Genomic DNA, 17,070 nt, shown 5'->3' on the forward strand with positions numbered 1-17,070 from the left:
CAGTTAACTGATGCAAAGTTTGTTGAAAGGATAATACTTCTTCCAGTCTTCCTCTTCTGAGTAGCAGGCAGCTGTGAGATGCTTGGAAGACGCACACCTAGTATGATCTAGTCTAGAGGAGGAGCTTTACTACTAAGAATTTGCAACACATTTTCACTTTCAGTTTCATACATTGTAAGTAGGGGGGTTGGGGCAGCATGAGGTTAACCAAGTATAAGATTAGATAAGGGCAGTGGAGAACAGTGACACACAAGAAGTAAGAAATGTCTCTATCTCCAGCAGAACTGCTTATCACTGTTGTTCATAGTTTGATAGAACATATATATTTGAGTAACATTTATAAAATTCATATGAAAGTTCAGTTATGAAATATTAAAAAAAATGTATTAAAGTCGGAGTCGGTACATTTCTACTGACTTCACGACTCCGAATCCGACTCTACAGCCCTGGAAGTAATTCCAGACATACCTGGGTTAATCTTTTTGTTCACACAGCAGTGTAAGGGTATGTGCACACGTAAGCGGATTTTTTACGTTTTTACCAAATAAAACGCTTAAAAGAAGCATCCCATTCATTTTAATGAATTCCGCACTTTTTGTGCCTATTGATGCGAGTTTTTTTCCGAGAAAAACCGCATCGCGGAAAAAAAACGCAGCATGCTCATTAATTTCGCAGAAAATTCTGCATTTCTAGCTATTTTCTATGAGACTGGGTACGCTCCGGGAAAAAAAACGCATAAAAACGCGCGTTTTTTGCGCAGAAAAAACGTGTGTTTTCTGGGAAGTAGTCCGGTTTTCATGCAGAAATTTTCTGCATACGTGTGCATATAGCCTAAGAGGGGGAAGCAGGAGAGGACGCCACACACCCACGATACGTGTTGGGAACTGTATATGTACACCATGGTTTTTCCCTACCCCAACTCCTGTTTTGTAGTTAATAAAATTTTTTCTATATTTCTATTTATTTTTGGACTTGATGATCGTTTCTTTCCCCTTGTTTTTCCATTGTTGTTTTTGCGATTAGTCCACAATACCGTCCAATATTATCGGTATCATTATGCTATTATTTTATTTATTTCTTGACTACCAGCCATGATAACGTTTTCTTTGTTGTGTTTTTAACAGCATTTAGACAGTAGAGAGATATGTGACTACCTCTATAATCTTTAAATATCTAAAAGCATTCCAAAATATTACATAAAGCTAAACATGTCAAATTTGATAAATGGGGCTTTATCAGAAAAACCAAAGCTAGGTGTAAAAGGGGGTTAAACTTGGCATAAAATTTGGTGGCAAACATCTATCCTTTAGAGCAGACCTGGGCAAAGTGCAGGCCACGTTCGGCCCTCTGGCTGTCTCAGACAGCCGTGGAGCTGAAAACGAGAGGTCCACAGGCCGCATCGTGCCCGCCCTTTCGCTGTCTCCATCTGCGCTGACTGCATTGGTGGAGGAGGGGCCTCCGGCCACTTCCTCCACCAATCAGCATGTGAAACGACTGATGAGATAATGTGATTTCATTGCGTCAGTTGTTTATTGCGGAGAGTCAGCGCACCAGAGACCGAGGTGAGTATGTGGGGGTGTCCGTCCCCCCCCCCCTCATATGTTTGGGTGGGCACGGGGAGGCTGTGGGGGTGACATGCAGCCCATGGGGAGGCTGTGTGGGGCTCATGCCACATATGGGGGAGGTTGTGTGGGGGCTTGACAGGAAAACCCAACTTTTGTCTCAGTTCCAGTTAGGAACTTGCAGCTCTTTGGTGCCCCCTTTACCCTCAGTTGAGTCAGGGAACTGCACCTAGGATAAGTTGCCAGAAAGGCTGCCTTGTCACGTACTGGCTATCGGGCACTCTGCAGTGAGGGCATTATGTGTATCACCAGTCCCAGGCCGGGAGTACACACATTAACCTCCAATCTGTCACTGCCAGGGTTCCTAATAACACCAGGATGCTATGCTGCCACCAGTCCCTGGTTTGATACCAAAGCCTATATCTGATCAGGAACCAACCCAAGGTAGCGGGATTTTGCGCGGAGTACGTGTAGGTTCGGTCATAGAACAAAAATAATGAATATTTATTTTTATACAGCGCTAACATATTCTGTAGCGCTTTACAGTTTGCACACATTATCGTCGCTGTCCCCGATAGGGAGTTTAGATTGTGAGCCCCATCAGTATGTCTTTAGAATGAGGGAGGAAGCCCACGCAAACACAGGGGGAACATGCAAACTCCTTGCAGATGTTGTCCTTTGGTGGGATTTGAAACTAGTATTACTCCAGAAATATCGGCAGTGTTTACAAAATACAAAAGATATTACAAAAAGGAGACAAAATACAATATGTACAACAGTTAGAAATAAAAGGGATTAAAATATGAAACTTACTCTGTCACAGGTATGACTTGTTGATAAAAGGGAGGAGAGACTTACCAAAGAAATGGTTCAGCAGCACAGCATGGTGTTCTTGGCTGACTCTCCGGCACCTGAACACGTCCCAAAATGTGCGGTTCTGTTTTATGCTTTGCCGGGTCATTCCATATCAAGTGATCCAAAAATGAATATTTTTTTTTTTTTTACCTGACTTCTTTAGATTTTTTTTTTTTTTTTTTTTTTTTTTGGTACAACTTTAGTTAATTACAAATTAAAAGTTTTGAATTTTTTTCTTCATCAGTTAATTTTTTACAGACTTCTAAAGTGAAAAAGAGCGAATTTTGGCCTGGTATGGCTTTACATTTTTTATCATATCTTGGGCTAGAATTAAGATACAAAGGTGGGAGAGGCATCATTTTTCTCAGAACGGTAACGGCTTTCATTTGATATGTCACAAGACTGTTTCTTTACATTTTGTTTTTGAGAAATCAAATTCATAATTTTGATGCGCAATTGTGAAAAAAGTATGTTTTAAAATGGTGAAAAAATGCATGTGCGTTACTTGTGTTCTTGTTTTTATATTTGTACAGGGATTCAACTTGGGACCTATCAAATCTGTATTTTTCTTTCTTAAGCCTTGAATCATCTGATTTTTATGTCTGTGAATTTATTCCTTTTTTCTTTTCCAATTACAACGTATTGAACTCAACACATTTATATGTAACAATAAAGAAACACAAAAAACAAATCCCGAAGTGCCAGAATAAATCCATCTTAATCATCATAACACCACTTGCTCAGCATTTTCAACCTGAATACATTGAACAAACCAAAAGAAAAAAGGTGATCATATCCTCAAGTATGATTTTCTAAGTGGTCTCATCCTAATTTTATGTTAAAAACAAGATTAAAAGAACCAATATTTTTACCACCTATTTATACATGTAACAATTCATCACTAAACATGTCATTTATGAAGTGTTTAAGAAGAATAGTACAGTAGTTAAATCCTCGTTCTATAGAATATGAACTAATCAAACAGTTAATAGTACATTTTTAAACTGGCCTTTTATCAATTTGTCCCTTCTAGTGGGTGAAATGTAATCTGGTCCATAAGCGCTTACTAGCAATGGCCATTTCCTTTTGTGTCAAAGAGTATGTGCGGCCGGTCATGGTGTTGGGCTCCACCTGAGTTAATATCTGATTTTTGTTAACTTTTAAAATGTCTGGTTTTCTTGGATACACAAATGCAAAAAAAAGTCACTTCTACTTCATTTTCACAATTTTTGGAGAGTACAGTAGCCAGCCACTAGTGCCGATCATATTCACAGGTCACATACCGTATATACTCGAATATAAGCCGAGATTTTCAGCCCAAAAAATTGGGCTGAAAGTCCCCCTCTCGTCTTATATTTGAGTCATATACAAAGGGGGTCAGAGGGGGAGGGGGGCGGGGGTGTCAGGTCATACTTACCCGTCCTGATGCTGTGTCTTGAGCCCCCAGCTTCTCCCCGTGCTCTCTTCCTGCCTTCAGCGGTCATGTGGTACCGCTCATTAAAACTCATGAATATGCGCATATTCATGAGTTTTAATGAGTGGCACCACGTGACTGCTGAAGGCAGGAAGAGAGCACGGGGAGAAGCTGGGGGCTCAAGACACAGCGTCAGGACGGGTAAGTATAGCGATACTCACCTGTCCTGCGTCCATGGCTGCTTGCTGCTGTCTGTCATCTGTCAGTGACTTCAGACAGCAGAGGGCGCGGTGACGTGGTTAGTGCGCGCCGCGCCCCCTGCATTCTGAACGTCACTGACTGATGACGTGGCAGATATCGGTGAGCAGCCATGGACGCAGGACACGTGAGTATCTCAGGTGGCAGCAGTGACACCGGCACCTGACACCCAGCGACGGAGAGGTGAGTATGTCATGCAGCAGCATGACGGCAGCATATGGGGGAACAATCTATGGAGCTTCTTATGGGGGTAGCATATGGGGAAATAATCTGGAGCTTCTTCTGGGGTCAGCATATGAGGGAACAATCTATGGAGCTTCTTATGGGGACACCATATGGGGGAATAATCTATGGAGCATTTCCCACCCTAGGCTTATACTCGAGTCAATAAGTTTTCCCAGTTTTTTGTGGCAAAATTAGGGGGGTCGGCTTATACTCGGGTCGACTATACGGTAACCAGTTATGTCATCCATTGCCAATCTTGTGCCGCCTTCTACCACTTCATGCACTTCACTGTCTTTGCTGAATGAAAAAATCCTTGTTTTTATTTATGTTTCACTACATGGAATGACAGTGTGGTATTGCTGAGTCCCTTTGATGCGTTCTGTTTCCTGTAACCGATGCTTTAACAAACTCTCCTCTTTGTAGTCCTGGTTTGTACAATACATGAACTGGATGTTAAGAATATTTTTCTCCATTTGAAAAGTTGCATGGGTGTTAAGATTTGGTCTGAATATGGCCTCTGGAGGCTAGCCCAGGCTGCAAGTCGTTTCATGGTGCCTCCTAAACCATCACATACACCTTTGCCATGAGCAGTGGCAAAAAAGTAGGCACTCCGATATCATAACTACACTTTTGTACTTTATTTCTCCATTCTCATTGTAATAGATCGCAAAAGGGTGCACATTTGCTTGTTCATTGTTCCAGTGAAATGACTGCTTCATCCTGAACAACAAAGGAATAGTTCTCTGAAAAGTCTAAGCTTATTACTGCCTCATTCTGTTTGATGCTTTCTTTGAGGTGATTGTAGTAGTCAGACTGTTGGCGAGCTATAAATGAGTGTTTCTTAAGGACTATCAGCTGTTCACAAAAACATTCTACAAAAAGTTCTGCACTTTTAAAAACCGTGTCAAAAGTACATCTGTCAACAGATATCCACTGTTTATAAGTTATATTATCTAACATAGCCTCTTCAAAATAATGTAATATTTTTTCTTTGAGTGCCAAATACTGAAGGACATTTTTTGCAAATATTGATATAACAACTTCAACTCTTTTCTGGACACAATATTTGAGACAGACATACTTTGTAATCACCAAGGTTGGACTCGCCAATCTGAATATTTTTCAGCTTACCCCCTTCAATCATGAGCTTAGTGTTCTGGTGTGTTGTACATACGCATACTGAGTGTGTACCACTACCACCAGCCAGGACACAATTCTTTGGTTGCAGGTAAGCAAATTTTGAAAATCCTATTTTGGCAGAAGTGGAATTTTTTTCTTTAAAAAGTTCATAGGTTTCTTTCAAATTGGTAAGAACCAGCCTCTTCTGGACAGTAGTTTTCTTACCGTTCACTTTTTATAGACACACAATCTTTCTTGCCAGGCATAATTCGGCTCAGTTCATCACTATTGTAAAAATCTTACACTTTACCCACTATAGCTTCATCTAATGTTTTGCCTGGTTTAGGATCAGGACAAGACATGAAACCTTTTTGTTCAACTAGAGATTTGGCTTTTCTAGGCATTCTATTGCTAATGTTAAATTCATTTTCTATTCTTTTGCATGACCAACTCTTCCGTAGTGTAGTCAGTATCATGAACTGTTCACTTCTGCTATGGGTGGATTTAAATTTATCTTTAAGCTGCAGAATGATCTCTGAATCAGTGTCATTTTTTTCCTTTACCTTCTACTGTTTCACCTGCCAGCTCAAGGGTCAATTTTTTTGTAACTTTATCTATTTTTTTTTTTTGGCAATAACCTGGATAATGGATTCTTTTTTTGCAATGGGTGATTCTTCAATGTTAGAAAGTGATTTATTCAAATACTCTAATTGTTAAATCAGGATTGATAAAATCCTCTGTGTTGGAAGTTGCAGGTTCTTGGAAATTTTCTGCCTGCTGAGCATTTTTCTCTTTTGCAAGTTGCTTTCTACAACTGTCACAAATTTTCATGCCTGCATTGATTGATGGATTTATATGAAACATCCAATCTTGTACCGGCCTAAGATTTTTTTCTTGTTGCGTGTCCAGTTTTTTCAAAAGGATTGCAACAGCATATATTATAAAATGCTGTTCTTTGAGAAGTAGCAGCCATTGCTGTGTGAGAAAAATACAGTTAATATTATGTAAAGAAGATGGGTAATAAAAATAAAGATTTACAGTATACTTGAGATATAACTGTTACTATAAAGTGAGTATTAGGGCTAATGCACACACAGCTTTTTCTGTCTGCGGATAAACGCTGCGGTTTTGGCACATTTTTCTACCGAGTTTTCACTATATCTGCATTAGTCTTTTTAATCGCTAGTGAAAACGATGGCAGCTTATTATATAAATAGTGATAAATGCGTTTATTGCAGATCAAAAAGTAGTGCAAGCAGTGATTTACTCACTGTGTTTCAAAAAACACTGCATGTGTTTAACCCCATTGAAATCAATGGGGGGCATTTTTCTGAACGATCACTCAGAATAGCGCTCTGTGTGTATTAGCCCTTAATAAGAAAAGCATTAAACTATTAATATAAGTTTACTCAAACTTTAAACACACTCGCCAATATTGTAGCACACAGACTCCCTTGATGCCGTAGAGACTATTGTTTGTTCAAGAGTGAACATGTTAGGACATGAAAGCTCTGTCTTACTTCCTGACTCTGCAGTGGGCAGATACTCAACATGACTGACAGAGCTGCTGGCCTGTCATTTGCTCTGCATTCACTGTCTACCCCTGTTCATTCTCAGGTTGAGCCCTAACAAAGCTTTCTACTCTGTCCTCTCCTGCTTCTAAGCTGTAACATAATAAAAAATACAGTAATATCTAAAAATCATGGATTACTTGGTAAATATAGACCCCACACTTCTAGACCACAGGCTGAACAGATCTGAATTCCAGATTTTGGAATTGACACTGTATAGTTTAATTTTTTTAAAATATGATCCTATCATGATCCCAACTTGAATTTTGGTACAGATGTGGCTAGGAGCATAGCATGTACATGTGCATTTTTTGAAATTTCTAAATTAAACTTTTTTTTTTTTTCAGAAATGCGTTTTAAACTTTTGCATTCGCATGGGTAAAATATTAACAAAGACACTCTTGTGACATATCTGGTCAAAGCCTGTACAGTTGTTGTTGTTATTATTATGCATTTATATAGCGCCACTTATTCCATGGCGCTTTACATGTGAAAAGGGGAAATATAGACCAGTATAATAAATAAATAATAAATAATCTTTATTTTTATATAGCGCTAACAAATTCCGCAGCGCTTTACAGTTTAGTAAACATGTGTAAGACAAGGGACACACAAGTACATAAGGAGAGGGGACCCTGCCCGCGAGGGCTCAGTCTCCTGGGATGGGTGAGGATACAGTAGGAGAGGGTAGAGCAGGTCATGCGGTGGTTCAGTAGACCGAGGATCATTGCAGGCTGTAGGCTTGTCAGAGCAGGTGGGTCTTCAGGTTCTTCTTGAAGGTTTCCGTTGATGGTGAGAGTCTGATGTGTTGCGGCAGGGAGTTCCAGAGTATGGGGGGAAGCACGGGAGAAGTCTTGTATGCGGTTGTGGGAAGAAAAGATAAGAGGGGAGTAGAGAAGGAGATCTTGAGATGATCGAAGGTTGCGTGCGGGTAGGTACCTAGAGACCATGTCACAGATGTATGGAGGAGACAGGTTGTGGATTGCTTTGTCATGGTTAGGGTTTTGAATTGGAGCTTCTGGGCGATAGGAAGCCAGTGAAGGGCTTTGCATAGGGGGAGGCTGGGGAATAGCGGGGAGACAGGTGGATTAGTCGGGCAGCAGAGTGTAGGATAGTTCTGTCATCCCCTCTGCCTGCTTTTGGAATGCTGCGATCGCATTCGATCACATCATTTAGGGGGTGAAAGTGCCGAGAGTGGCGCAGGACTTCTCCTGGCACTTAATGCTGGGTGTCAGCTGTCAGAATCATATTATAGAGCCTATAAATATGCGCACATATATAAAATCAGATGATAAACTCTGCAAGTCAGGGCGTAATACATGTGTGTATGTTGAACAATTGACTTATGCTTGGGTTTTTTTTGTTTTTTTTATTCTCTACATTTTGTAGTGACTTTGTTTTCTTCCCTTAGAACGGAGAGATCCAACCTGTTAATGTAAATGTTGGTGAAACAGTTCTTCTTCCTGAATATGGAGGAACCAAAGTGTTGCTTGATAATAAGGTATATACGTCTGTTTGAAACTTGTTTTTTGTTCTCTCAATTTATAAGTAAGATGCTATTATTTTTTATTTTTTTTTATACAGGAATACTACCTTTTCAGAGATGGTGACATTTTAGGAAAATTTTCGTCATAACCACTATTCATATTCTCCATTCCAGAAGCTAGTAGAAACTATGTATGTAATTAATATAATGTATTTGCTACAATAAACTGAACGTGTATTTCACTTTGCATTGCGTACGCTTCACTTATTTCATCAGTAATTTTCATCTGTTCTTTAAATAACCCCTTAACATTGTATGTACCAGTATGTCCTATTTTGGTGTGTGTGTGTATATATATATATATATATATATATATATATATATATATATATATATATATATATATATATATATTTAAAAAAAAAAAAAAAAAAATTTTTTTTCAATGGCCAACTGGATATTTATACCTTTGTACGGCCCCCGAAGGATAGTGTAAAGTTGGAAATTTCCCTTCTATAGTTAAAGGGAATCTGTCACCCCTTTTTTTGAGATATCATATAATGATATCATTTGTGTGTCACATAAGGCCTGTTTCACACTTCCGTTTTTGTGTCCGCCAAATGGATCCGTTTCCGTTTTTTTTGACGGAAACGGATGCCAACGGATCCGTTTTTAAAAAAACGTATCCGTTTTTTTGACGGATCCGCGGTAACCGTAATGGAAGTCTATGGGACAAAAAAACGGATCCTGCAAAAAATGGCGGATCCGTTTTTTTACGGAAAACAACGGATTTTGACGGATTTGAAAAAACGGAAGTGTGAAACAGGCCTAAGGATTCTCTTAGTACTTTTGCTTCCCCCTGACCCCACACCTTTCATGCATAAATACCTTTTTTATATCGGTTCAGATGTATGTAAACTGCCACGGTCTGGTCCGATGGGCGGGGCTTATTCAACTGCTCCCCCCCTCCCTGTCTTGCTCTACACAAGAAGAAATGCGTAGAGCAAGACAGGGAGGGGGAACAGGTGAATAAGCACCGGACAGCGGCAGTTTACATACATCTGAACCGATATAAACAAGGTATTTATGCATGAAAGGTGCGTTGTCAAGGGGAAGCAAAAGTACTAAGAGAAACCTTATGTGACACAACATATAATGATATCATTCAATTGTATCTCAAAAAAGGGGGGACAGATTCCCTTCAAATGTTTTACATGCCCCTTTATGTGATGGCTGTAATTGTTTTTCTCTTTGGTTTGGTATTGATGATGATACTACTCATAACTGATTTTCCAGATTTGCAACAGTCTGGAGCGCTGGTGACACTTTGTGATAAGTCTGGTAAAGAACTTGCAACAGTAAGTCGTACCGAATACAGATGTATTTTACACTGCAGGTCTCCTCACAGTGGGAAATTCATCACTGGCCACGTTACATTTATAGAACTCAACCAGTTGTAAGTCTGCAGTATACATCACATGGAAGACACACTGCCGTATACAGGTCAGAGGAGATGTGCGTCTGCGGCATAGATTTTGCAGGAGACTTGGTCACATCGCGCACTAACTCCACCCACAGGGTACATCCAGGCACTGACCAACGTGAGGATGGAATCTTTCATTGCGTACTTGCAGAGTAAAATGAAACTAAAGTGCCAGCAGACATCAGAACTCAGCTGCTGTCCCGAGCGCTAGGGTCCTCAGGAATCTGCTTTGGGGCTGGAGAAAAGGTCACTGTGGGCAATAAATGGTAAGGGGCTCCCTCTATCAATATATTTGCGGGCTGCCGATGGTTGCCATGACAGTAGGACATCAAATAATGACCTTCAGGTCTGTCAGCTACAGTGGCTTGTTAGACTGTCCTATGAACCGGGTTTGAAAGGAATTTGGTTAGTGTGAAACTGACAGTTCTAAGGTATTCCAGTGCATGTGATCAGAGAAACAAAAGTTAGTTCCATCAAGGGCTAAGAAAAGTAAAAAACAAAAAAAGACTGTAACAGTATATAAGCTTACATATGCACGTGCGCTAAATTAAATTTAAACCAATAAATAAGCATTTTTATGTTAAAATCAGGTTGAGTACTTAATCTTTAAAACTGTCACACTAATCTAGGAGTGGGGAACTTTTTTTTTTTTTCTTCCTTTACCAATGGCTATTTGGATATACAGGGGTTGGACAAAATAATGGGAACACCTGGAAACATAAATAAAAGTTAGTTTAATATGGTGTAGGTTCACCTTTTGCGGCGATTACACCCTCAATTCTCCGAGGTATGGATTCATACAAGGTGTGAATTGTTTCCAAAGGAATTGTAGCCCATTCTTCAGTTAACCCCTTCACGACCAATGACACCACATAGGCGTCATGAAAACTGGTGCCAATCTGACCAGTGACGCCTATGTGGCGTCATGACTTTAAAGCCCCCCTGCGGGTCGGGTGACCTAGGTCACTGAAAGGTCACCCGACCCGCAGATACAGGGGGCTTTGTTCACCATAGGGGGCGTGGCTTCGCCCCCACGTGACTACGATCGCTCCGATTGGCTGTTTCACTTTTAACAGCCAATCAGAGCGATTGTAATATTTCATCAATGAAAATTGATGAAATATTACAATCTAGCCGTGTCGGATGCTGCTGTAGCATCGGACATGGCTGGTGACAGCGATCTGCCCCCCGCCACTGAATGACAGCGGCGATGTGCCGCTGTTGTCATCATCTGCCCCTCCGCCTTCCCTCCGCTCCCCCCGGCTTCCGATCGCCCCTCCTCCCACCCCCCGGTACTCACCGAGTGCCGTTATGGCTCCCAGTGTCCCGCGGTCCCGGACCATGGGCGCCGCCATATTGCAGTGCGCCCGCCGACTGCAATTTCCATTCATTTTGATCACTGTGATAAACTCTCACAGTGATCAAAATAGAATGAAAAGTAAATAAACCCCCCGTTTATCACCCCCATAGGCAGGATCAACTAATAAAATAAAGAAATTAATTTTATTTTTCGGTCAGGGTTGGAAAGAGGGTCAGGGTTGGAAAGAGGGTCAGGGTTGGGGTTAGGGTTGAAGTTAGAATTGTGGGGTTTCCACTGTTTAGGCACATCAGGGGGTCTCCAAACGCGACATGGTGCAACCATTGATTCCAGCCAATTTTGCGTTCAAAAAGTTAAACGGTGCTCCCTCCCTTCCAAGCCCCGACGTGTGCCCAAACAGTGGTTTACCCCAACATATGGGGTATTAGCGTACTCAGGAAAAATTGCACAACAACTTTGGGGGTCTAATTTCTCCTGTTACCCTTGGGAAAATAAAAAATTGCGGGCTAAAAAAAATTTTTGTGGAAAATTTTTTTTTTTATTTTCACGTCTCTGCCTTATAAACTTCTGTGAAGCACTTGGGGGTTCAAAGTGCTCACCATGCATCTAGATAAGTTCCTTGGGAGGTCTAGTTTCTAAAATGGGGTCACTTGTGGGGGGTTTCTATTGTTTAGGCACATCAGGAGCTCTGCAAACGTAACGACGACCGCAGACCATTCCATCAAAGTCTGCATTTCAAAGCGTCACTACTTCCATTCCGAGCCCTTATGTGTGCCCAAACAATGGTTTCTCTCCCCCCCAATATATGGGGCACCAGCGTACTCAGGACAAACTGTACAACAACAAAGTTTGGGGTCCAAATTATCCTGCTACCCTTGTGAAAATAAAAAATTGCTGGCTGAAAATCATTTTTTTTTTTTTTTTTTGAGGAAAATTATTTTTTATTTTCACGGCTCTCCGTTATAAACTTCTGTGAAGCGCTTGGGGGTTCAAGGTGCTCACCACACATCTAGATAAGTTCCTTGGGGGGACTATTTCCAAAATGGGGTCACTTGTGGGGTGTTCCACAGTTTAGGTACATCAGGGGCTCTGTAAATGTAACATGTCCGCGGACCATTCCATCAAAGTCAGCATTTCATAATGTCACTACTTCCCTTCCGAGCCCTGACGTGTGCCCAAACAGTGGTCCCCACCCACATATGTGGTACCAGCGTACTCAGGACAAAGTGGACAACAACTTTTGGGGTCTAATTTATCCTGGTACCCTTGTGAAAATAAAAATTGTGCACTAAAAAAAATTTTGAGGGGGAAAAAAATATATATTTTATTTTCACGGCTCTGCGTTATAAACACTTGTGTGAAGCACTTGGGGGTTCAAAGTGCTCACTATGCATCTAGATAAGTTCCTTAGGGGGTCTAGTTTCCAAAATGGGGTCATTTGTGGGGGAGCTCCAATGTTTAGGCACCCAGGGGCTCCAAACACGACAAGGTGTCCGCTAATGATTAGAAGTAATTTGCATTTCAAAAAGTCAAATGGCGCTCCTTCCCTTCTGAGCCCTGCCGTGTGCCCAAACAGTGGTTCCCCCCACATATGTGGTACCAGCGTACTCAGGACAAACTGGACAGCAACTTTTGTGGTCCAATTTCTCCCCTTGTGAAAATTTAAAAATAGTGTGCTAAAAATCATTTTTGAGGAAAAAAAAATTATTTTCACTGCTCTGTTATAAACTTTTGTGACGCACTTGGGGGGTTCAAAGTGCTCACTACACATCTAGATAAGTTCCTTAGGGGGTCTAGTTTCCAAAATGGGGTCACATGTGGGGGAGCTCCAATGTTTAGGTGCACAGGGGCTCTCCCAACTCGACATGGTGTCCGATAAGGATTGGAGCTAATTTTCCATTCAAAAAGTCAAATGGTGCTCCTTTCCTTCCGGACCCTGCCGTGCGCTCAAACAGTGGTTTATGACCACATATGAGCTATTGGTGTACTCAGGAGAAATTGCCCAACAAATTTTAAGGTCCATTTTGTCCTGTTGCCCATGTGAAAATGAAAAAACTGAGGCTAAAAGCAAGGCCTTTTTTTTACGGATCAATTTGTGAAGCACCTGGGGGTTCACAGTGATCACTATGCATCTAGATAAGTTCCTTGGGGGGTCTAGTTTCCAAAATGGGGTCACTTGTGGGGGAGCACACGGGCTCTCCAAATGCGACATGGCAACTGCTAAATATTCCAGCATATTTTCCATTCAAAAAGTCAAATGGCGCTCATTCCCTTTTGAGCCCTGCCGTGCACCCAAACAGTGGTTTATGACCACATATGAGGTATCGGTGTACTCAGGAGAAATTGCCCAACAAATTTTAGGATCCATTTTATCCTGTTGCCCATGTGAAAATGAAAAAATTGATAGTAAAAGAAAATTTTTGTTGGAAAATTAAAATGTCCATTTTTTCTTTCCTCGTTGCTTTAGTTCCTGTGAAGCACCTGAAGGGTTAATAATCTTCTTGAATGTAGTTTTTAGTAGCTTGAGGGGTGCAGTTTTTAGAATGGTGTCACTTTTGGGTATTTTCTGCCATATAGACCCCTCAGTGACTTCAAATGTGAGGTGGTCCCTAAAAAAAAAAAAAAAAAAAAAAATGGTTTTGTAAATTATATTGTAAAAATGAGAAATCGCTGGTCAACTTTTAACCCTTAACTTCCTAACAAAAAAAAATATTTTGTTTCCAAAATTGTGCTGATGTAAAGTAGACATGTGGGAAATGTTATTTAGTAACTATTTTGTGTCGCATAACTCTGGTTTAACAGAATAAAAATTCAAAATTTGAAAATTGCGAAATTTTCAACATTTTCGCCAAATTTCTGATTTTTTTCACAAACGCAAAAATGAGCGACCTAAATTTACCACTAACATGAAGCCCAATAAGTCACGAAAAGCCAATCTCAGAATCGCTAGGATCCGTTGAAGCGTTCCTGAGTTATTACCTCATAAAGGGACACTGGTCAGAATTGCAAAAAATGGCCTGGTCATTAAGATCAAAATAGGCTTGGTCATGAAGGGGTTAAAACACCCTCCAGTTCTTTGAGCGACGATGGCGGCGGAAATCGACGTCTAACTTGAGTCTCTAAAATCGACCATAAATGCTCAATAATGTTGAGGTCTGGGAATTTTGGGGGCCAGATGAGATGCTCAACTTCATTACAATGTTCCTCGTGCCATGCTTTAACGATTCTAGCTGTATGAATTGGTGCATTATCCTGAAAGATGGCGTTCCCCTCCAGGAACAGTGCTTGAACCATAGGATGCACTTGGTCGCCCAAAATGCCTACATAATCACGGCTGTTAATTCTTCCATGAAGGGATATCATTGGCCCGGCTTATCTCCACAAAATAGCACCCCAGATCATCACAGAACCTCCGCCATGTTTTACGGTTGGGAGAAGGCAGTCTGGATGGAATGCTTATTTCGGCTGTCTCTAAACGTACACTCGGCCGGAGGTTGGAAATGGGGTAAACGATGATTCGTCTGAGAATATTGCGTTTCCACTGCTCGAGGGACCAATTCTGGAGATTTCTACACCACTCTAAACGCTTGGAAACATTTGTCATTGAGAGCAGCGGTTTTCGAATTGCAGCTCTTCCATGGAATCCAGATTTGTGCAGCTCCCAACGAACAGTTTTCATGGAAACTGGGTTCTGTAGGTGTTCATTGAGCTCAGCAGTGATTTTCGGAGCCGTGGTCTTACGATTCTCCCTCACAATTCGCTTTAGAGTCCGACGGTCTCTCTCAGTCAACTTCGACTTTCTGCCGGACCTGTGCTTTGCTGCGGACGTTTTTCCTTCTCTTTCGAACACAGTCATTACTTTGGAGACAGTACCGCTTGACACGCCAAGCATTCGGGCACTTTGTTAGACTAGCGCCTGCCATACGAGCACCAACAATTTGGCCTCTTTGAAAATCCGAGAGGTCTGCATTGGTATCAGGTTTTCATCAATGTTCTTACAATTCTGCAAAACAAACAGTTAATTTACATACACATATCACAAAACATTACCATATGTCACGGTTTGCATGTTTATAATATGTTCAAAGATTATGATGCCAAAATGTTAGGTGTTTCCATTATTTTGTCCAACCCCTGTATATACCAGTGGTGGACAACTAATTTTCCCAAGGCTCCACATGAGACGTGACTGTTGTGGAGGGCTGAACCAATAGGCTGAAATTAATTCTGATTAACATTTAACTTATTGTATCGCTTAATGAGCAGCATTAAGTATGCTATTTTTCTGCGGGCTCCACTTGGCTTACATATATACAGGGTGGTTCCCCCACTACACCACAAAATAGCCATCATACATACATATAAATATCCCATACACTAAAAAAAGACATGTACATCCTTTTCTCCTGTCACCTTGCCAAATCAGATCTCATAGTTTGCAATTATGAGGGGCAGTACCCCAAAATGCTGTGGCTACAAAAAATGATTCTGGTTTGGCTTTTATACTAAGTCATATTGCAAGGCTCGGTAAAGGGTTGATGGTGACTTTTAGGAATGCTGCTGCCAACAGGTGGCACTGTAGAGTTCTAGTCCTCTACCTCTCTGAAGAGACAATTTGCACAATATACAGTGTAAAACACGTTATAAATATCCATGAGCTTTTGTATACAGCTATAGACTGTTTGGTTTATGAGAGAGAAAAGGACAAGGGGTCTAATATGGTGATTGGGGGTGGATGCCATTCCATAAAGAAAGGAGTCTCTTACAACATGATCTCCAGGTAACCAACTATCCAGCTGTGCATAATGATTGACATTTTAGGCTACACTTATAGATCAGGCACAATATAATACAACTGGAGCTTTACGATTGTGCGTATACTTTGTATATTACTCCCTATATAAAATTCTGTATAGTTGTTACTATTGAATATATATCCTTTTAATTTTGTGTATGTCCCCCTCCCCCTACCTACTGAACCTTCAATAACATTTAATTAGTTGAGAAGTACCAAGGACAGTTTTTTGTTTGTTTTTTTTGTTTTTTTTTCTTGTTTCTGCATTTATGATTTTAAGTAGATCAGCTGAAGGTATATCCAGGGTAGTTAGTCATTGTTCCCATATTTTACATACTTTTGAGAGAGCTTTCTTTTAATGTATGTTAGTCTTTACATGCAAAGAAGAATTTTATATTTAAATTCCTCCTTTGTAGGGGAGATGCCATCTACCCTATGTAATAACAGCAATTTACTAGCTTTCGATAATACACCGGACATGGTTATATCTTTAGTAGTCTGACTCTACGCCCTCTCCCAGAAGGCCAAGAATGCATGTTTTGGTTCCAACTATAAATGCACCCCAAATACCAATTTTATAAGAGCAATCACCCCCCCTTCATTATCTTTTGATATTCCCACATCATGTGCATCAAATGTGCCCCCTTGTCTACATTGCAGATAAATGTCATCTACCTGTATTCCAGCCTTTGTATACCCTGTGGATGAGAAACAGCTGAGATAGTCTTTGAGATTCAGACAGCGATATTTTCGGTGTTAAGTCAGGTATCTCATTCCACTGTTACTTGGATAAGTGACCTACGTCTTCCTCCCATTTTATCCTGATTGTCGGGATGTTTAACTTGGTACTTGAGCATTAATTGTTTATATATGTAGGTTATGAAGCATATTGTATCCACCGCATTAGCCATGGTATTCACTATGAGGTGTTTATCAATAGATGTGTGTGCAGCAAATGCATGGCACACTTGCAGATATAAAAAA

At 40.7% G+C, this 17,070-nt stretch overlaps 1 protein-coding gene across 2 annotated transcripts in view; it reads left to right on the top strand.

Moving 5' to 3' along the window:
* The window catches only part of HSPE1 (heat shock protein family E (Hsp10) member 1), a 39,717-nt gene extending 30,980 nt beyond the window's left edge, over nt 1-8,737 (top strand). For both annotated transcript variants that reach the window (XM_073558162.1, XM_073558163.1), the window contains exons 3-4: nt 8,416-8,505; nt 8,589-8,737. In XM_073558162.1, the coding sequence (XP_073414263.1) occupies nt 8,416-8,505; nt 8,589-8,639 (141 nt within the window). In that variant the 3' untranslated portion in view covers nt 8,640-8,737. The remainder of the gene's footprint in view (nt 1-8,415; nt 8,506-8,588) is intronic.
* Nucleotides 8,738-17,070: the final 8,333 nt, after the last annotated feature.

Source organism: Dendrobates tinctorius, unplaced genomic scaffold (genome assembly GCF_039654945.1).
Source record: "Dendrobates tinctorius isolate UK_male_01 unplaced genomic scaffold, ASM3965494v1 ptg000254l, whole genome shotgun sequence".
In the NCBI taxonomy this organism is placed as follows: domain Eukaryota; kingdom Metazoa; phylum Chordata; class Amphibia; order Anura; family Dendrobatidae; genus Dendrobates; species Dendrobates tinctorius.